Source organism: Rhinatrema bivittatum, chromosome 1, assembly GCF_901001135.1.
Source record: "Rhinatrema bivittatum chromosome 1, aRhiBiv1.1, whole genome shotgun sequence".
NCBI lineage: Eukaryota > Metazoa > Chordata > Amphibia > Gymnophiona > Rhinatrematidae > Rhinatrema > Rhinatrema bivittatum.
In genome coordinates, this window is record NC_042615.1 from 750,361,552 (window position 1) to 750,382,995 (window position 21,444).

A 21,444-nucleotide genomic window follows, 5' to 3' on the forward strand; every position below is an offset into this window, starting at 1 on the left:
AACTCTGACCGTGGACTGCAGGTTTAATTTGAATCAATTCTTCACATTTTTAACATATAAACTATGGCTCTTGACAAAGTTAATCATACTAATGAGCATTTTGTAAAGCTGGAGTAGAGGCAAACTCAATTTGGAATGGCTCCTGTCCCTGGACCCCTGCCGAACCATAATGGGGTAAGGGATGGGGGAAAGATGGCGCAGAGTCATGGGTGTTGGTGGGCTATAATCGAAGTGGGTTCAGTGGGCATTAGGAGGGACACAGATCTAGATTTTTTTTTTTTTGCTTTAAATTTCTGATTTCCTGGTTAGCGGCTGTGGATCACCTAGGTCCAACCACTAACCAAACCAGATTCCTTGTTCCACAGCATTACAGCCTCAGGCCTGGAATCATTCCTAGTTTGTTTTATATTTAAATGTCTGTTTGTTGAAGACTATGGGGCTGTCTCCCCATAGCATACAGGCACCACCACAAGTCTATTATATATAGAGAAGTTGCGTACCCTGGGGATGGAGTTGGGAGGGGTTTTGATTTAAATGCATACTTTTCAGTTTATTTAAACGATTTGTAGCCCACTGACCCACCAGTCTCAGCGGGTAACAGCATAAAAGTAAGCACATAAATTTCTTCAAATTTCCTGCGCACAAATAAGCAGGTGTAATTGTGTGCAGGTAGTTTTGCTGAAATAATTTTCAAAGTGAAATACGTATGTAAGTTTGCTTTGAAAATTGGTGTAACATAATATATATGTATTTGCTGATGTGGGCTGGTATAAAATTACTCCATGATGTATGTACAGTGTAGGTTACAACTGTCAGCAGTCTGCCCCTTCACAGTTTACGGTTATTTGTAGATTTTGTCATTGAAATCAGAATCCTGTACCTTAAAAGCATGTTAGTGGTACATTTGTTAATATCTGTAGTAATGCAGATATGTGTGAACTGCCAGCATTGTCATGTTTCAAAGCATGATGCCCAGTTTTTATACCAATTCGATATAAATCTTTAGTTAGCTGTTGTTTGATGCTGTTAATTGAACTTTACATTTAGCTTTTTACATGCAGATTGAAAAGACTAACTTTTAAATCAGTGCATCAAACTACTTATGACATGTTCTTCTTTCATATCTTCAGACAGCATGGAATGCAGGCTTTTAGCAGACAGGAGCCCGAGAATTGTTAAGCATTATAACAGATTCCGTTTTTTCCTCTACCGTTTCTTTACACACAGTCACCATATTCACAAGTGTTTTACGATATTGCTGTGCTGTGTGTTTCTTTGCCCAGGGTGAATAGATCTGTCCCTTCATACAAAAAAATAAATAAAGCAGGTTATTTGCTGTTTAATATACAGAGTGATCAAAAAGTTTCTATGCACCTACAGCACAACCAATGAATGCACAGGGACTTTTCCATAACCCTGTTTCCCTGTATGTACCAGTATGTCCAGATGGTGGGTTATGTCCCCCGTCCAGCAGATTGAGTCAGACAAGGCTTCGGAGGGTGCTACCTTATATACCAGTGGACCCTCTGTGAGTCCCCAGTATCTTTCTGACTCCAGCAGATAGGAGTAGGGGAACCTTGGCTTCCCCTGTCTAGGAGAGAGTTTGTTCTTTCTACCTCTCTTACTTGGATCAAGTTATTTAAAAAAAAAAAAAAAAAGGGAGTCAAGCATTGGGGTTTCTATTGGCTTGCAGACGGGTCTGGTTCTAACTACTCTGGTTTTCCCTTTCCTTTCCCTGCCCACTGGGGTAAGTTCATTGTGAATTTGTTTTTAGCCTGATTGCCTGATTTCTTTCTAGGTCTCTTGTTTCAGCACCTCTGGGGGTGGATGTTTAAGGTTTCAACCTCTCTTCCCCGCCCCCCCCCCCCCCCCCCCCCGCCGCATTCCGACCCACGGCCCCGAGACGCGCATTCCCCGGGGCCGCCAGCCGCAGAGAGGTCACATTCCTCTGCTGGCACTGTGTCATCAGGGTCGGTAGCTCAGCGGACGCATTTTCCCGTTGCCCGCGGCGCTGCTCCTGTTTCATCGCGGCTTGTGACATTTCTCCTCCCCCTATCGTCAGCATGCCGAGGGCCCTCCGTTGCTTGGCGTGTGGGGAATTGGGATCGCGGTTATCCCGCGAGGGGGTATGTATGCGGTGCCTCCCTGGTGGGGAGGGCACCTCACGGCCGCCGGGATGCCTTCCTTCGCGCGCTCCAGCACGTCTTCAGCAACAGGGGCTGGCCTTGATTCCGCTTCGCGCGGGAATGGCAGCCATCTTCGGCACAGAGTCAGTCATACAGGAGCCGGCAGAAGAAGATCAGGAGGATTTTTCAGACATTCCTCCGCCGGTTTTAACTCCCGTTCCCTGTACGTACCAGGATCAGTCCAGGACACCTAGGTTGTGACTCCGCACCAGTAGATGGAAACAGACTAAAACTTGTGGGCGGAGCCATATATGCCCCTGTGCCAGTCACAGCCCCTCAGTCTTACTCTGTCTCCAGTAGGTGGTGCAGGTCTAGTCACAGCCTCTGAGTGGCCTGAGGACTGATAGTTAGTCAGGGTCTTTGTGGTTTTATTGGTTTCGGTTTATTGGTTTTGTTCATTTTAAAAAGGAAATTTAAAGGTGAGAAGACACAAGAGGAAGCTGTCCGTCCTGCCTCCCAGGGGGGTGGAAAGGTTCTGAGGGGACCATCCCCCCCTGGTTGAGGCCGCTGCTGAGGGTCGATGACCCGGCCTACCACAGGCAGCAGCGTAGGGGGTGACACCGGGGAGCCCGGTTCACTCACCCCCAACAGAAGCAGGAGACTCAGGACTCCGGACAGCGGCAGGTTTGAGTACAAAAAAAAAAAAAATTGTGCTTTTATTTTCTTGTGCGGCTCTCCGTTTCTTCGCCGGGGGGGGAGTTTTCTCGGCTCGGCGAGGGGCGGGGAGTGTTTTCGGCGGTAGGAATTAATTATTTAATTTCAAATTTGTTTGCCGCCCGTTCCGCCGCGACCGCGCGGATGCCGAGGGGATCGATTTGCCGTGCTTGCGGCTCGGCGCGCGCGCGGTTTTCATGAGGAGGGATTCGCTCCGCCTGCGTTCCGGGCGGGAGGGACCGTCCGGGACAGACAGGGGGGGCCGATCCCGGTCGGCACCATCGCCGTCACGCGCTTTGGCCGCTTCTGTCATGCCGGCTGACCCCTTCCCGCTCAGCGCGGGAGCTGCGGCCATCTTGGGGTCAGCCCGCGAAATTGTACGCGATCCGGCAGGGAATCCCGGCATGCCTCCCGCGTTGTCTCCTCAGCACAGGCCTTCGAGGGGGGGTCCTCCGGGGGGGCTGAGTCCCCGGATGAGGCTAGCAAGGATGGTCCTCCTCGGTTTCGGGGTCCTAGTTTTTGGCCGTTTTCGCGCTCCTATGGTGCAAGGTACTCAAGGGCAAGGCCCGCAGGCGCAAGGAGAAGCATGGCCACTCTAAGGGGGATGGCCCACGGCAGAAGAAATCCGGGTCCTCATTTTTCGGCCGCTTTCGCGCTCCGACTGCACAAGGTGCTCAAGTACAAGGGCCGCAGACGCAAGGAGAGGCATGGCCATCCTAAGGGGGACAGCCCATGGAAGAAGAAATCCCGGGAGGGCCCAGATTTCTCCCTGGCTCCAGCAACGGGAATGCGACCACCGAGAAGGGTCCCGCAGGATACGGAGTCTGAGTCCACCTCACAGGATCAGGTGGATCTGCCCGGAGAGCCCCTGAGGGGGGCCGATGGAGCGTCCGGGGACAGTTCTGCCCTGACTGGTCCGGGCAAACCATCACAAACCGGTGATGGGGATGACACTAAGGTGGTTCCGTTTTTACGCAGAGATGACCTGTCCCCGCTTATCCCGGCTATCCTCAACGACCTAGGGGTGGAAGCCCCACCGACAGGTTCGCGCCCTGGAGCGAACATGGACCCAGTCCTGCTGGGGCTCACTGGTCCAGCGGTGACCTTCACATTCCGTTTCTCGGCGTCAGACATATTGTTTCAGGAATGGGATACTCCAGAGCTGGGTCTGTAGGAGACCAAGGCAATGGACATGCTTTATCCGCTGCCAGAGGACGTACTGGAGCTTCTACGGCTTCCGGCTTCCGAAGGTAGATTCGGCAGTGTTGGCAGTAACAAAGAGGTCAATCTTCGAGGTTTCAGCGTGAAGGGGTCCAAGCTGCCCTCTGTAGTAACTACGCCAGGCGGGCTAGTTTGCGTCGGGCCCAAATTCTACAGGCGACTGCAGGTCTTTCGGCTCAAGAGGCCACGCCGGCGGATCGTCTGGAGGCTGCCATCGCCTATAGTGCGGATGATTTCTAAGATCTACTGAGTACTTCGGCTAATTCCATGGTCGCTGCTTTCGGCTCTCCCATAGTTTTGGCTTCGCAACGGGGCAGCGGATGGATCCTCCAAGGCTCTCCTTGGGGCACGGCCCTTCAGGGGAAAGCTGTTGTTCGGTAAAGAGTTGGATGCTGGAGGTTTTTCCCTGGGTGAGAACCGGGTTTTCAAGCTCCCAGAAGACAGGTCCGGAACTCGGTCCTCCTATTCTGCTACGTCCCGTTTCCACGGTAGCAAGAGATCTCGTCCCCAGAGGTCCTCTGGGCCTTCTTATCGCTCGACGTCTTCACTGGCCTCCTCGAGGCCGCAGTCCTTCCGGGGGAAGCGTTACGGCAGCCAGGGAGGAACCCCGTCCGGCACGGGGCCCAAGACCTTGCAATGAGATACTGCTGGGCCATTCCTTAAGGCAGCCATAGCCCTTCGTTCCAAACGTAGGGGCGAGGTTGACTTTGCTTTTCATGGACTGGGCCAAAATAACGTCCGCCCTGTGGGTCCTCAACTTATTGCAGCACAGTTCCGAGTTACGTTTTGCACGAACTCCACCGGATAATTTCCTGATGTCGCTCTGCACAGATCCAAGGAAAACGGGGGCGGTGCACCGCACCCTCCAGCGCCTAGAGACCTTAGGAGCAGTCCTCCCCGTACCTCCCAATCAGCGAGGCACAGGTCGTTGTTCCATTTACTTCATTGTCCCGAGGAAGGACGGCACGTCCTGGCCCATTTTGGTTCTCAAAGGGGTAATCAAATGGCAACGACCCTCGGACTTGGCCCGAATCAGCCAATCGTCCAAGTAGGGGTGTACCAGGAACCCTTCCAGTCGAAGTTGTATCCGCTATGACTACCATTACCTTCGTACACGTGCAAGGAGCCGTGGCGAGTCCGAAGGGGAGAACCCGGAATTGGTAGTGCCTGCCTAAGATGCACAATCTGAGGAGCCGCTGGAAAAACGGTGGGATGCCGACATGGAGGTACGCCTCTGTGAGATCCAAGGAGGCTAGGATTTCGCCTGGATGCACCGCGGCAATCACTGGCCGAATCGTTTCCATCTTGAAGGTTGGACTGCGCAGACTTCGTGCACGCAAGCTTCAGCCTAAAGTGCGTCGATTATGGAGTCTTCAGCTGCCGCTGGTTGCGATTCTCTGACGGTTCTGGGGTCTATGGCGTCCACCCTGGCGTTGGTTCCTTGGGCTTTGCTCATCTACGCCCAGACGGTTTCACCTACCGCTTCCGCTCACGGCCCAGACGAGGGCCAGTCTTCACTGGTGGCTCGATTTGGACCATCTCACTTGCGGTATATCCCGGCTGGTTCCCAACTGGACAGTGGTGACGACGGATACCAGCCTCTCCGGTTGGGCAGCGGTCTGCCTAAGCAAGTCAGTGCAGGGCCGGTGGTCCTCCGGCCAGTCACAGTGGTCCATCAACCGTCTGGCAACCAGAGCGTTACGCCTGGCCCGGCAGGCCTCCCTCCCTGTGGTCGTTCCCCCCCCCCCCGTGATCCGGGGGAAGGCGGTCCGCGTGTTGTCGGACAATGCAACAGCGGTATCGTACATCAATCGCCAAGGGGGGACAAGGAGTCCACTAGTGGCGGAGGAGGCACACCTGCTGATGAGCTGGGCAGGGCGCCATCTCGGCTCCATCGCCGCGTCCCACATTGCCATCTCGGCTCCATCACCGCGTCCCACATTGTCGGGGTCGACAATGTCCAACCGGACTTCCTCAGCCGCCACCATCTAGACCCCGGGGAATGGGAGTTGGCGGACGATGTTTTTCCGTGGGGGGCTGCCCCACATGGACCTGATGGCCACATGGAACAACGCGAAGGCTCCGCGTTTCTACAGTCGGCGTCGAGAACGGGGAGCAGAAGGCGTCGACGCGCTGGTCCTTCCTTGGCCGACGGATTTTGCCCCTGTACAGGTTTTCCCCGTGGTTGATGGTCGGCAAGTTTCTGCGGCGCATAGATTGCACCCGTTCCATGTGCTCATGGGGGCACCGGAGTGGCCACGTCGTCCGTGGCTCGCAGGTTTCATCCAGTTGTCGGTGACGTCTCCTATTCATCTCCATGGGTTCGCGGGGCTCCTACATCAGGACCCGGGCTGCCTGGAGGTGGCGGATCACGTCTGTCTCGCGGCATGGGTTTTGAGAGGAGTCGCCCGAGGAGAAAAGGTTACTCAGATGCAGTGATAGCCTCGTTGCTGTGGTACAGGACGCAGTCTACGTCTCTGGCTTCTGTCTGGGTCTGGGCGGTTTATTGGTTTTTGAGGATTGGTGCGTGCAGCGAGCGATGGATTCATTTTCCGCTTCAGTCGCAGAGATTCTAACGTTTCTTCAAGCCTGTCTGGTCAAAGGCTTGCCGTGCAGTTCGCTACGGGTCCAGGTGGCGGCGCTTGCACGTTTGCGGGGTAAGGTCCGGGGAGCCTCCTTGGCTCTTCCTCCGGATATCTCCCGTTTTCTTCGGGGGGCTGAACGTCTTCGTCCTCCGTTGCGTCCACCTTGTCCGTCTTGGAACTTCTACTGGGTTCTTCCGCCCTAGGCTCGGCTCCGTTGGCACCATTGAAGCGCGCAACTCCGAAGGCCCTTCCTTTGAAGACGGGCGGAGTTGCGGGCGCTGTCCTGTAGGGAACCGTTCTTGCGGATTTCCGATCCCGGAGTGTCCTGGCGGACGATCCTTTTCTTCCTTCCTAAGGTTGGGTCGTCTTTTCACGTGAATTAGTCAGTGGAGTTAACGGCGTTTTCGGGTCGGGGAGTCCTCTGATCCCCAGTCGGAAGCTGGACGTGCGGAGGTCTCTTCTTCATTTAGAAGTTACTAATCCGTTCCGGGTAACCAACCATCTGTTCGTTTTGTTCTCGGGGCCAAAGAACTGGGCCGCTGCGTCCCGCCCGACGTTCGTGCATTGGCTTAAGGAGGCCATTGGCTTCAGGCCGCATCCTGGGCGGAAGCTTCTCTGGTATCGCCTCAACGAGGTATCGCCTCAAGAGATTGGCAGGGCGGCTGCCTGGAAGTCGATGCATACCTTTATCAGGCATTATCGGTTGGATGTCCGGGCTCCCGATTCCGGGGGATTTGGAGAGAGGGTACTCCGAGCGGGCCTCTCTGCTTCCCACCCTAGGTAACTTTTGCTCTGGTACATCCCAGGTGTCCTGGACTGATCCTGGTACGTACAGGGAAAGGAAAATTAGTTTCTTACCTGATAATTTTCGTTCCTGTAGTACCAAGGATCAGTCCAGGATCCCGCCCGCAGAGCTTCGCCACAGTAACGGAGAGTCCGCTCATAATTGTTCTTAGTCCTGCTGATCGCTTGTTTAGCTCTCCCGGTTGGGGAGTCCGGTTAGGAGTTTGCTGCTAAGTTTTGGGTTAGTAGTGAATTTTCTAGCCAGTTTTGTTGATTGGTTGCATTGCTACTTTGACATTACGTATGACTGAAGGGCTGTGACTGGCACAGGGGCATATATGGCTCCGCCCACAAGTTTTAGTCTGTCTCCATCTACTGGTGCGGAGTCACAACCCAGGTGTCCTGGACTGATCCTTGGTACTACAGGAACGAAAATTATCAGGTAAACTAATTTTCCTTTCTGCCCCTGGGACTCCAGATACAGCCCGCAGACTGTACTAATCTACACCCCCCCCCCCCCCCGGGTCCCCCCTCCGTTCACTACGGACTTTATTTTACTCATGCATAACGCTTACTTGGCAAGGATGGGCCAGCCTCTGGACCCCACAACAGGACCCCCGCCTCCCAAGGTCCCTAGGATAGCGGATACTCCACCTGAGGGGGGGTCCGCCAGGGAGCACAGGACCCAGTGGGGGGGCACCGGGGGCTCCTCAGGGGAATACCCGGGTGCGTCTCGCGCTCCCACCTGCAGGGGGAGCTGAACCATCCCCAGATCCGGCTCTGCATGATCAGCTACTTGACCTGAATGGTCCCCTACTCGCGGCTCAGATGGAAGGAGATGACCCGAGGGTGCTCCGGATTTTCCACAGGGACGAGTTAGACGCTCTTATCCCACATATTCTGCAAGAGCTGGACTTCGAGGCTCCACAGGATCCGCCGGGACCCTCCACCTCGGGGGGGAAAAAGGGGGAACCAGTACTGGCGGGTCTCTGCCCTCCGTCCAGGGCCTTCCCCACCCATCCCACCTTCCTACAGCTGTTGGCCAGAGAATGGGATACGCCTGAAGCCTCCCTGAAGGTCAGCAGAGCGATGGAGAAGTTATACCCTCCCCCCGAGGACTTTATTGAGCTTCTTAAGGTTCCGAAGATTGACTCAGCGGTTACAAAACGGACAACTATCCCAGTTACAGAAGGCCCAGCTCTGCGGGATCTGCAGGACAGGAAGCTGGAAGTCTACCTCAAAAGGGTATTCAAGGTTTCAGCATTGGGGGTCTGAGCGACCATTTGTAGCTCACTGGCGCAAAGAGCAGGGCTTCGCTGGGTTCAACAACGCCTTACATCTCAGGACCTCCCACCAGAAGAAGCGAGCCAGGCAGATCGCCTAGAGCAGTGGTTCTCAACCCTGTCCTGGGGACCCCCCCAGCCAATCGGGTTTTCAGGATATCCACAATGAATATGCATGAGAAAATTTGCATATACTGCCTCCATAACATGCAAATTTTCTCTCATGCATATTCATTGTGGATATCCTGAAAACCCTACTGGCTGGGGGGGTCCCCCAGGACAGGGTTGAGAACCACTGGCCTAGAGGCTGTAATAGCCTACGGAGCGGATGCCCTGTATGATCTCCTATGAGTGCTGGCAAGATCAATGGTTTCAGTGGTCTCTGCACGCTGTCTTCTCTGGCTCCGTACCTGGTCGGCAGATTTCTCCTCCAAGTCAAGCCTGGGATCTCTTCCATTTAAGGTCAAATTTCTCTTCGGGGATGATTTGGACCAGATCATAAAGTCCCTTGGGGAGAATGCAGTACACCGCCTGCCTGAGGACCATCTGCGATCTTCGAGATCGTTTAATCCCTCTAGAAGTCTATCTCGCAGTCAACGCCGTTACCACAATCCTAGACAGACGATGCCTCAGACACCCTCTTCCAGATCTCAGTCGTGGCCTCGTTCCTTTCAAGGCCGCAAACCGCCTAGGGACGGGGTGGCTTCAGGGGCTCCCCACAAGTCCTCTCAATGATGCCAGGCCAACCCACTCCTCAACCCCCAGGATCGGGGGCAAATATCTCTCTTCTACGAGGAGTGGGCTCGAATCACCTTGGACCAATTGGTCCTAGACATCCTAAAGCAAGGTTATGCATTGGATTTTGTTCGACTGCCAAGGGACAGATTTCTTTTCTCTCCTTGCGGACCACCCCAAAAGCAGCTCATTGTAAGGCAGACTCTGGACAGGCTTCTGGCTCTCTGGGCCATTCTCCCCGTCCCTTACGAAGAGGTGGGCTCAGCCCACTATTCGGTCTACTTCGTGGTCCCCAAGAAAGAAGGATCCTTCTGGCCCATCTTGGATCTCAAGGTGGTCAACAAGTCCCTCAAGGTCCTTCATTTCCGAATGGAGACTCTACGCTCAGTGATCACGGCGGTACATCAGGGGGAATTCCTTGCCTCGCTGGATCTGACGGAGGCCTATCTGCACATCCCCATCCTCAAAGAGCATCAGCGTTTCTTGCGCTTCAAGATCCTGGGACAGCATTTCCAATTCCAGGCCCTTCCTTTTGGCCTTGCGACTGCCCCGTGCACATTCACGAAAATAATGGTGGTCGTGGCGGCGGCGCTCCAACGAGAAGGGATACTTGTTCGTCCAGATATGGACGACTGGCTCATTCAGGCAAAGACACTATCACAGGGTCAGGCAGCAGTCATCTGAGTAGTACAGCTCCTATAGTCCCTTGGTTGGGTTGTCAACTTCTCATTCAGCGCTGGGGGATCCCTCGAATGGATCTCATGGCCACTCTTCGCAACACCAAGGTGCCGCGATTCTTCAGTCGCAGACGGGAGCACGGCACAGAAGGCATGGACATGCTGGTCCTCCCATGGCCACGTCATCTCCTCCTATACATGCTTCTCCCCCCCCCCCCCCCCCCCGTGGCAACTAGTGGGCAAGGTCCTTCGGAGAATAGAATTGCACCAGGGTCTAATCATTCTGGTGGCTCCGGAATGGCCACGCCGTCCGTGGTTCGCAGACCTAATCAACCTCGTGGTGGATGGGCCCCTGCGCCTGGGCCACCTGCCTCGCCTACTACACCAAGCTCCAGTATTTTTCGACCAGGCAGAACGCTTCTGTCTTGTGGCCTAGCTTTTGAAAGGCGGTGACTCCGACGCAAGGGATACCCAGAGGCGGTAGTAACGACCCTCTTGAGGGCTAGGAAGACCTCAACTTCAGTAGCTTATGTGCGAGTCTGGAAGGTCTTCGAATCCTGGTGTGCCTCTCACTCCACTCATCCGAGATTGGCCTCTGTGCCTCAAATCCTTGCATTCCTTCAAGGACGGTCTAGAGAAGGGTCTCGCCTACAACTCCCTGAGGTTCCAGGTTTCTGCCCTCGGTTCACTGGTCCCATTTGCCAGAACATCTTTCACTTTTCTCTCACCTGGATATCACCCGCTTCCTAAAGGGGGCGAAACACCTGAAACCTCCAGTCCAGACCCCTTGTCCTTCCTGGAGCCTTAACCTAGTTCTCAGGATTCTGGCGGGTCCTCCTTTTGAACCTCTGCGCGCCTCCACTCTCAAGGACCTCACTCTCAAGACGGTCTTTCTGGTGGCCATTTGTTCTGCACATAGGGTCTCCGAACTACAAGTGCTGTCCTGCAGAGAGCCTTACCTCCGTTTTACATGCTCGGGGGGGGGGGGGGGGCTCTCCTTGCATACAGTGCCTTCCTTCCTGCCCAAGGTGGTCTCGGCTTTTCATCTTAACCAGACGGTAGAGATCCCATCCTTCTCGGCCAACGAGTCATGGACTCTCCGCAACCTTGATGTAAAACGCATCCTGATTCATTATCTGGAAGTCACCAATGAATTTCATATTTCGGACCATTTGTTCGTGCTTTGGTCTGGACCAAAGAAAGGCTCTAAGGCCACGAAGACAATGATCGCCAGATGGCTTAAGGAAGCTATTGTGACTGCATACATAGGAGCGGGGCGACAACCTCCTTTGATGGTCAAAGCACATTCCCTTCGTTATCAGGCAGCTTCCTGGGCAGAAAGCCAGTTGGTCTCATCCCAAGAGATCTGCTGGGCAGCGACCTGGAAATCATTGCATACATTTGCAAGGCACTATCGATTGCATCTCCAGTCGCCGACTACTGGTTACTTCGGCGACAAAGTTATTCGAGCAGGGCTTTCAGGGGCCCACCCTATGTAGGGAAGCTTTGGTACAGCCCACCATCTGGACTGATCCTGGTACGTACAGGGAAAAGAAAATTATTCCTTACCTGCTAATTTTCGTTCCTGTAGAACCATGGATCAGTCCAGACGCCCTCCCTAACAATTTTGGGGACTGGGGGTTTTCCTGCTCGATCTTCCTTTGCTGTCTGCACTACCTTTTCAGCTGTTTCTGTTTATCCATTCACCTCTACGTTTCTGAGGCTGTTCCACAGTTCCTTTTGCAAGTTCAAGTTGTAACACCAGTTACCGCTGGTTGGATTTATTCTTTTTTATCATTCTAGGATATGGTTGGTTAGCTTGATCCATTCTTCTTTTTCTATGGCTCTGAATTTCTCTATACTGAGGACTCTCAGAGGGTGCACTGGTATATAAGGCAGCACCCTCCGAAGCCTTTTCTGACTCCATCTGCTGGATGGGGGACATAACCCACCGTCTGGACTGATCCATGGTACTAAAGGAACGAAAATTAGCAGGTAAGGAATAATTTTCTTATATATGGGATGTTGTGGAATGGCAAAAATGGTGTTTGCAAAAATTTTAATCTTTCATATCTGTATCTTTGTCTATGTGTATATTTTGTTTTTTCAGGTGTGTTGTTGATGGCAGCCTCAGAAAATGAAGACAATGATATTTTGTGGTGCATCAACCATGATTCCTTTCCCTTTCAAAAACCAATGATGGAAATGCAGGTGAACTTTTGAAGCATCAGCTGCTACTTTTTCTTGAACGGAATGCTATGTATAATAAATCTTTCACCATAAATAAGAGATTATTTCAGCCTGTAGGATTAGACATTATTGGTACCCACATTTGTATGGCCAGTGGGTCTTCGGAAAGTGGTGAATATGAAGTATGACCTACTAAATTAATGTTCTTGGGAAGGATTTAAAAACTTAATTTCTCTTCATCCAGTAGATGGAAACAGAGATCAAAAGATCATTGATGTCACCTTTCATATACCTCTATGCTGACAGCAGCCTGCCAGTATTCTCTGTCTCCAGCAGATCGGCATGCTAACCTGAGCTCTGGCTTTGTCCTAGCTCCTGAGTTGATAACTAAGCCTCCAACCTCAGCTGAATGAGACCCTGTTAGCAGATATCGGGTCACATCTTGGGGGCTCCAGAGGTGGTCTCAGATTCCCTCCTCTGTTGAGCAGTCTACAGTGGGGAGAGGTTCAAGGAGGGTAAGGTGTCTGTCAATGGGCTCTCATCTACTCTTCTAGCACATACACACCCCTGTGTGCATTGGTGTCCTGAGCCTGAATAAAAGGGTCTATACCTTTTAAATTGGCTTTGTTTGCAAGCGATCAACAAGTGTGTAAAAAAAAAAAAAAAGTCATTTCTTGGGCCCAATGAAGGAGATCAAGGGAAGCTGCAGGTGGGGTTTGGGATGTCCTTATTTGGCAGAGATAGCTCAGTTTGGGTGCTTGGGATGCAGCTATTGTTGGGTAAAACTAGGGGTGCCCTAATCAGGAGGTCAACAATCCTTGCATGCCATGTGGTGCATTCAAAATGATATTGGCAAAATAACTTTGCTATCTTACGTTTATATTTCTTGTGAGGTTGAGGGGAAATGATCTAACAAAAGGTGTATTGCTTCTCCTCCCCTCTTTTCACACAATAATATTAAGAAGTTGCTTATACTTACTAAATGACCTTCATAATAGGCATCATCGGTTGTGTTGCCACTTATTGCTCAGCGTTATATATAGTCTCTGTTATCTGAATTCTTGAACTGTAAAAATAAAAATTTTTTGTATGTTTTTCTTGCAAATAAAATACAGTCTATTACTAAACCTTCCCTTTCGTTTCGTTAGGCAAAAACTTATCTTAATCATATGTAACTGTTGGTTCATCATGCTTCATGCCGTAAAATGTATAATTGAATGTATGATCAGATGCCCGCTGTCGATAAATCATCAAGCACGATATCCACTCCTGTTGGATACATTCTGACCAACAGGGGGCAGCACTTTTGGTGCTTTGTTCAATATGTCATCTGGCAAAGTGTATCTTTTGGAGCAGTGCATCCTGAAATTGGAGAATCAGATCTGGGGGCTTTGAGCGGATAGGAACCAGATTGGTCTGGAGTTATCTTCAAACCCTAGGCTCCAAGGTGGCAACCTTGGATGTGGTTTCGTGGGCAAGAGCCTACATGCACTCTCTGCAGAGAGCCTTGCTTTCTTGGTGGAATCCCAAGTCTTAGGACTACACAATACACTTGCCTCTTTCAGAGGGAATCTCAAACAACCTATGTGATGGCTAGAAAGAGACCATCTGGACTGGATGGTAGATTTGCTGCCCAATGTCTTGGATGGTGGTGACCACAGATGTGAGTCTCATGGGCTGGGGAGCCCACTGTTAGGAATTCCAGGTGGAGAGGCAATGGTCCCCAGTGAAGCTGGTCTGGTCCATCAGTTATCTTGAAAGCTCGGGTGATTGTTAGCCCTGCTTAAATTCTCACCCCGTTTGCTCAGGAAGGTGGTGAGAATGTCAGACAATTCCATAACTATTCCAGAACTATCATCAGGAGGTGAGGGGAAATGGGTGACTGTGATGTGTGATCATGCCCCTCCCCCGACGTCAGCTCTTTGTGCTTCATTTACTATTTTTTCTTTTACGTTTTCTGTTAAGTAACCTTTTTTTCAAGTTCCTACCTTATGCCTTTGTTAACAATTTTATTATAAATGTTCTCTGTATTTGACTATGGAAATATTTTTTCCTGCTTTTTCTGTTTTATGTAAACCGGTATGATTTGCATTTTAATGTAAGAATGTCGGTATATAAAAATTATAAATAAATAAATTCCACAGCGGTAGCATACATGAACCATCATGGAGGAACCTGGAGTCCACAGGTCTCCTTGGAGATGGATCTGCTGCTTCTGTGGGCATAAAAGTATCTTCTGGCTTTGTTGGCATCTCACATAGTGGGCATAGAAAATGTGCAGGCTGATTAACTGTCAGTACATATTGGACCCAGGAGAATGGTGTCTATTGGATGTTGCCTTCAACCTCATAGTGGCCAGGTGGGGGCTATAGTTTCAAGATTTGATGTCAACTAGCGCAGATGCAAAGGTAAATCGTTATTTCAGTCGCAGGAGAGATTTGCAGTAGGTGGGTATCAATGTCCTGGGTCAGGAGTGGCTGTGGAGAGAGACCATATATGTGTTTCCTCCTTGGCCTATGATAAGCAGAGTGATTCAAAAGGCTGCAGAACATCCAGGGCTGGTTCTTCTGGAGTTCTGGATTGGCTTTAGAGACCATGTTTTCATATCTATCTCACCTGTTGTGCAACAGTACTCTTTGGTTCCCATCTCTCTGGAACTTACTTTCTCAGGGCCTAGTGGCTCACAAGGATTCAGATTGATTCTGTCTTAGTCTGGCTCTTGAGAGGGTGTGTTTGCTGAAGCTGTGATAGCAATGCTATTGAAGGCAAAGAGGTTTTTAACTTCTCTGGCTTATGTGTGTTTGTAGAGAATTTTCAAAGATTCGTTCTTTGTGTGTCAGTTTGTGCTAGGACGCACCTCAGTGCCAATGGTCTTAGAATTTCTATAGGAGGCTCTCTTTAAGGGGTTGGCATTTAAAATATTGAAGTGAGGTGGCAGCTCTCTCTTGTTATAGGAGCTGGATTTGAGCTAGGCTTCTGTCTTCCCATCCAGATGTGGGCCATGTTTTGCTAGTGATCAAGCACATTCAACTGCCTGTTTGGATTCCGGTTTCCTTTTGGGATCTTAATCTGGTCCTCTCAATTTTGTCGGCACAGTTTTCCCCTCTTAAGAGCATTCCCCTATGATTGAACTTCTTGAAGACTGTTTTCCTCATTGCTCTCTGTTCATCAAGGCAAGTATCAGATTTCTATGCTCTCTTGACAGGAGCCTTTTCAAATGATTACTTCACGTAGAATTCAGCTTCTCATAGTATCTTCCTTTCTTACAAAGATGGTGATGAATTTTTACATGCATCATTCTATTTTCTTGCCTTTCCTAGATGAGAAGGGGAATGAGACAGAGTATGCACTTCTTTGTCGCTTGGATCTGCGTAGACATCTTTTATGTTTTCTCAAGGGGACCAATACATTTTGAAAATCTGATCATCTCTTTGTTCTGTATGGCGGCATACGGAAAGGGGCAGCGGTCTCTAAAGTGACTATGGCACAATGACTTCTGTGTATATGGAGACTAATGTGCCTCCACGAAGCAGATTCGGGCGCGTTCCATGAGAGCTCAGACTATTTCATGGACAGAGCTACAGTTGGTATCTCCATTGGAGATTTGCAGAGTGGTGACTTGGTCTTGCTTGCATACCTTTTCTAAACATTAGAATCTGGTAAAATAGGATGCTTCGTTGCCTCAGCCGTGTTCGGGGGGGGGGGGGGTGCACAAGCAGCATCCTACCCTATAAGGTAGTACCTTTAGTATAGTGGTTCCCAACCCAGTGCATGCAAATTTTATCTCATGCATATTCATTGTGGATATCCTGAAAACCTGACTGGCTGGGGGGTCCCCAGGACAGGGTTGGGAATCACTGCTTTAGTACATCCTGTTGGTAATGGACTGGCCTGACTGGATGAAGAGGCAGGTAAAATTACCAATTACCTGATAATGTCCTTTCCTCTAGAGCCATCAGGCCAGTTCATGTTCCCTCTTATTGCTGCTTTCTATTTCTGTTCTATTAGGCTCTTGGCAGGTTGTCCAGGGAAAGTGTATGAATGCCATATTGGTCAGAACCTAAGTTCTTGGTGAATATGGTGGTGGTGTTTTCCTTTTTCCCATGTTTACCATTCTTTCTGTTTATTTTTACTTTGCTTCCTTGTTATTCTGTAAGTTTGAAAAACATGAATGAAGGGAACTGAACAAGAATTGGTTATGATTTTAGTGTCCACAGTTAGCTTTTATAGAATTTACTGGCAGGGTGATGTCAGCACAGAGGTATATGAAAGGCGACATCAGTGAGTTTTTAAACTGTCTCCATCTGCTGACTGGCATGTTTAACCATTGATAACAGACTGACCTGACTGTTATAGAGTAAAGGAAATTATCAGGTAAGTAGTAATTTCAACTTTTTTTTTTTTTTTTTTTTTTTTTTTTTAACTATTTTTATTAAATTTCACAATCTATTAGATAAATTAGGCTTGACCGATGTGCCGCAAATGCGCAGTAGAGAGCAGCTCTACTGCGCATGTGCGGGCGAACACGTCGGTCAGAGCAGAGCGTCAGCTCTTTGAAAACGCGGCGGCGGCGCCCACAAGGGAGGGACCTCCCCCGGAGATCTTCCATTTGTGCCATCCGAAGGGGTTGTGAATGAGCTGAGAGAGGGGGAGTGACTGAGGGGAGGGGGAGAGAGAAGGGGGAAGGAGGAGGGAGTGACTGAGGGGGGGGAGAGGGGAGGGGGGAGGGAGTGACTGAGGGAGGGAGGGAGAATAGGGGAGAGAGGTGGGAGGGAGGAGAATGAGGGGGGAGGGGGAAGGAAATGGACCGAAAAAATTTTTTAATGTAGCCCGTTGTTACGGGCTTAATGGCTAGTGATAATATAAGAGAACCTTGTTTTAGAAATACATGGCAAATATAAACAAGTTGCACCTTATTTAATGGAAGGTAGACAATTAATGAAGGAAAACATTCAGCCATTTGTTAGACCACATCACGAGGAGGAGAAAAAAGGCAAAAAAAAATCAGAAATATTATATTGACAAACTCCAAATTATGGCCTACGCACAAACTTCCTGAGGAAGTCCAAATAGAACTTCCTCAGCATCTCCAAGGGAGAAATCATCGAACATAGAGGAAAATTAAGAAATCTTAAATATCATCTTAAATTACCCATATTCTCCAACTTATGATGGAGAAGTTGAGAATCTTTAGCAGTAACAACTTTAAATTCTTGAGATTTAGAACATTTAGTGGCCAATTCCTCTAATTTGCCAGAGTGTTCCATTAATTTCTGTGAATGATAAAATACGCTTGAAGAAAGAGTTTGAATTAAAAAAAAGCCAAAGAGTGGGAATGTTTTCTAAGGCTCAACTTGAACTGAGCCTGATTCTCACTCAGCTTTTTTCTCACTGAATGGGGAAAAAAGCCTTAAAGACCCTAAATGTGCATCTCTTCTGCCTGAGCTGTTTTAAAAAGGAAAAATAAAACAAATCAAGCCTTATCTCAGTAATAGAAACTTAGAAGATGTCAGCAGATAATGAATGCATTATCTACACTGTCTGCCTCTTAGTGCCTGCCTACAGTGCTTTCACAATTCTTATTCTGTGGCCTTTGCTTTCCTTTCACCACTAAGATTCCAGTGTGAGGTACAATGATGGAGGTCATGGCTGGGGCTGATTCTGGCATGGGCTGTTCATTTATCTGACCCACATTGAAACCAATCGGGTCATAGCTGGCATGCTCGTGGTATATGTGTACTATCCAACAAGGCCATGGGGTCCTAGGAAGCTGGATATCTGGGCAACACCCTCTAGTTTAATTAGCTGTTTAGATTATTTCAAAACTTGGCGGTAAGACATTGGGGGGAGGGGCTAGATCTTGGATGATAGAGACTCAATGAGGAAGACAAAAATAACTAACTTGGATAAGGTCCAGTATCCTACAAGCAATCAAGCTTCTGTGGTTGACAGGTGCAATATTTCCTTATCAAGGTAGGCTTTTATAACTAGGCAGACTGGATTAGCTGGTTGGTTTTGATCTGCTATGATTTGATACATTACTCTAATATCTGCAATGTCTTATTAATCTTCCTCCGTCGTATCTCCCATGCACTACCCCATGGTGATCACACTTTCCTTATATTAAGGAACTAACTAATTATGTTGGGTAACTATACTTGTTTTGTTTAATCTACTTGTTAACCTATGCTTGTTCCGTTCAATCTTATTTTCCACGCTACCCTTGGTTAACCCCTCTCCTAGTTCCATTTCCCTGTTAACATGTACTTTCCAGCCTTTTGTTCGAATGTAAACCGGTATGATGTCCCCACTAATACCGGTATATAAAAGTTTATAAATAAATAAATAAATCTTAGGTTAGTTTAATCAGTTAGAGAAAGGAGATATGGGGGAGAGTTTTTAAAGAGGAAAAACCATGAGATACATGTGGTATGCTATCCATCTAACTGTATTTTGTGAGATTAAGTGCTTAAAAGAACCTGAATAGCCATAGCATAAGTATATAAGATATGCCATACTGGGTCAGACCAAGGGTCCATCAAGCCCAGTATCCTGTTTCCAACAGTGACCACTTCAACTCACAAATACTTGGCACATATCCAAACATTAAATAGATCCCATACTTCTAATACTGGCAACAAGCAGTGGCTGTTTGCTAATGATTAATAGCAGTTTATGGACTTCTTCTCCAGGAACTTATCCAAATCTTTTTTTAAACCTAACTAAGCTAACTGCCCTAACCACATCATCTGGCAATGAATTCCAGAGCTTAATTGTGTTTTGAGTGAAAAAGAATTGTCTCCAATTTGTTTTAAATGTGCTACTGATAAATGTTGAAAATAAGTGTCCTTGCAGAGTTCTTGGGTGGGAGTTGGTCTAACTTTTTAATGTATTGAACATACTTTTCTTTTGTTCAGATGACGACACGTGTGGATGGGCATTCCTGGGCTCTTTCTGCCATAGAGGAGTTTAAAGTGGAAAAGATTGTCACACCTTTGAACAAGGACTTGATCCCAATAACAGATTCACCTGTTATTGTACAACAGCACTTGATCCCCCCAAAAAGATTTGTGCTGCTCTCAGCGCAGGTATGTATCTGTGCTTTGTTTACAAGGTTTGACATTGAGATGTAGCGCTGCCTTTAAGTACTGTATTCAAAGTAGTGGTAATGGCTTCCTAATCATCCTTAATAGTAATACTAGAGGGAAAGGCATACTTTGAAATGGTGACTGATGATTTTTGCTAAACTAAGTTGTTCATTTTTCTTTAGGGAAGTCATATATTTCATAAACTCAGACCTGTGGATCAGCTGCGCCATCTACTTGTTTGTAATGCAGGCGGTGATGGAGAGGAAATTGAAAGGTTTTTCAAGCTACATCAGGTATTGACTTGTTTTGCGCTATATTTTAATGATCCCTGGTTGCACATAGTCGGGCCAATGCAATATCGGGTGATAAGGTCAGCTCGCTGTTTAACACGTGGTTGGATGCACGTTTTGGACGCACTAGACTTACGCCCGATGCAATACCGGGGTTAGCGCGTCCAAAACACACGATCAAGTCAGCGCATAGTTAATAGCACTTATCACATGTTAATGCATATTGATGAGCCTGTTAGCTAGTGCGCTCAATGTAAAAAGTTACCGCACCCTTAATGCCAGCCCCGGAGCTGGCGTAATGTTTGGAGGTGCCCCAAACCATGCACAGAAAAGCAGAAAATACTGCTTTTCTGTGGTCCCTTTGATTTAATATTGTTGCAATACTTAGCAGGAGGAACCAAGAAGCAGCAAAATAAAGTCTTTAAAGCGGTCAGGTTAGGAAAAGAGGCGCTTGATTTTGGAGCGTCCATTTTCGTAACCTGTGCACAGCCAAGTCTCTTGGGCACCTGATGCCATGGACATGGCATCAGGTGCCCAAGTGCATTTATCCCCAGTGCATCCTATTTATCCCCAGTGCATCCTATTTAGCATGGCGGCTCATTTGCCTGTTGCATCAAGCACCCAGGAGAGGTAATTGTGCATGTGTTTAAAAAAAAAAAAATGTGCATCCAGTTTGGACTCACATTTTTAGCATGTCTGTATTGCATTGGCCTGATAGTGTACAATGCCTAGAAACACAGTTTTAATTGTATTGGTGGAAATGCACATTAGAAGCAGATTTGCCTGCCACATTTCTTATTACTTTAGGAATGAGGCTTTTTTAAAGTAATCTATTTCAATGGAAGACCTGAAATAAGAGTTAACAATTAATACGTTGCTTCTCTTTGAAAACCATTTTAACCCTAGTTTAATGTACTTTATACTAACCACATAAGAACATTAGATGTGGCATACTGGTTCAGACCAAGGGTCCATCAAGCCCAGTATCCTGTTTCCAACAGTGGCCAATCCAAGTCACTAACTGCTGTAACCACATCCTCTGGCAATGAATTCCAGAGCTTAACAATGCGTTGAGTGAAAAAGAATTTTCTTCGATTTGTTTTAAATGAGCTACTTACTAATTTCATGGAGTGCCCCCTGGTCCTTCTATTATCCGAGAGTAAATAACCGATTTACATTAACTTGTTCAAGTCCTTTCATGATTTTGTAGACTTCTGTCATATCCCCCCTTGGTCATCTCTTCTCCAAATTGAACAGTCCTAACTTCTTTAGCCTTTCCTCATAGGGCTGCCACTCCTTCACTGGTTAGCAGGGCAGGGTATGGCTATTGTAAATGTACCACATAAATAATGAGCATCAAACCTCGAGCAATACTTCAAAATAGTTATACAAGGTGAGTCTTAACTCTAAATTATCATTAAACAGGAAATAGTATCAGTCTTAAATGTGCTTGACAAAAAGTTTTTTCATCTATGGTGTCTTGCCCACCATTATCATAAAACCAAGCACCTGAGTTTACATCATATACCTTTTCCTGACCCTATTTTTACAAACTTTTTATTATCAAATTTTTTATTCAAAATTGTTTATATTGTTCCTCTCCCAATTATGTCTTTTATTTTAAAAATGACTCTCAATCTCTACAAAAAAGCACAACACATAAACATATCAACAGTATTGTTAGAAACTACCCAGAGTAGTCATATCCTCAGAAAATAGCCTCTTGTATCTCTGCTCAGCTTTTCAAAAAAT

General features: G+C 48.2%; 1 protein-coding gene across 2 annotated transcripts in view; it reads left to right on the forward strand.

Moving 5' to 3' along the window:
• The window catches only part of NUP155 (nucleoporin 155), a 304,350-nt gene that overhangs the window by 76,884 nt on the left and 206,022 nt on the right, over window positions 1-21,444 (forward strand). For both annotated transcript variants that reach the window (XM_029578544.1, XM_029578554.1), the window contains exons 12-14: window positions 12,235-12,335; window positions 19,232-19,402; window positions 19,585-19,695. In XM_029578544.1, the coding sequence (XP_029434404.1) occupies window positions 12,235-12,335; window positions 19,232-19,402; window positions 19,585-19,695 (383 nt within the window). The remainder of the gene's footprint in view (window positions 1-12,234; window positions 12,336-19,231; window positions 19,403-19,584; window positions 19,696-21,444) is intronic.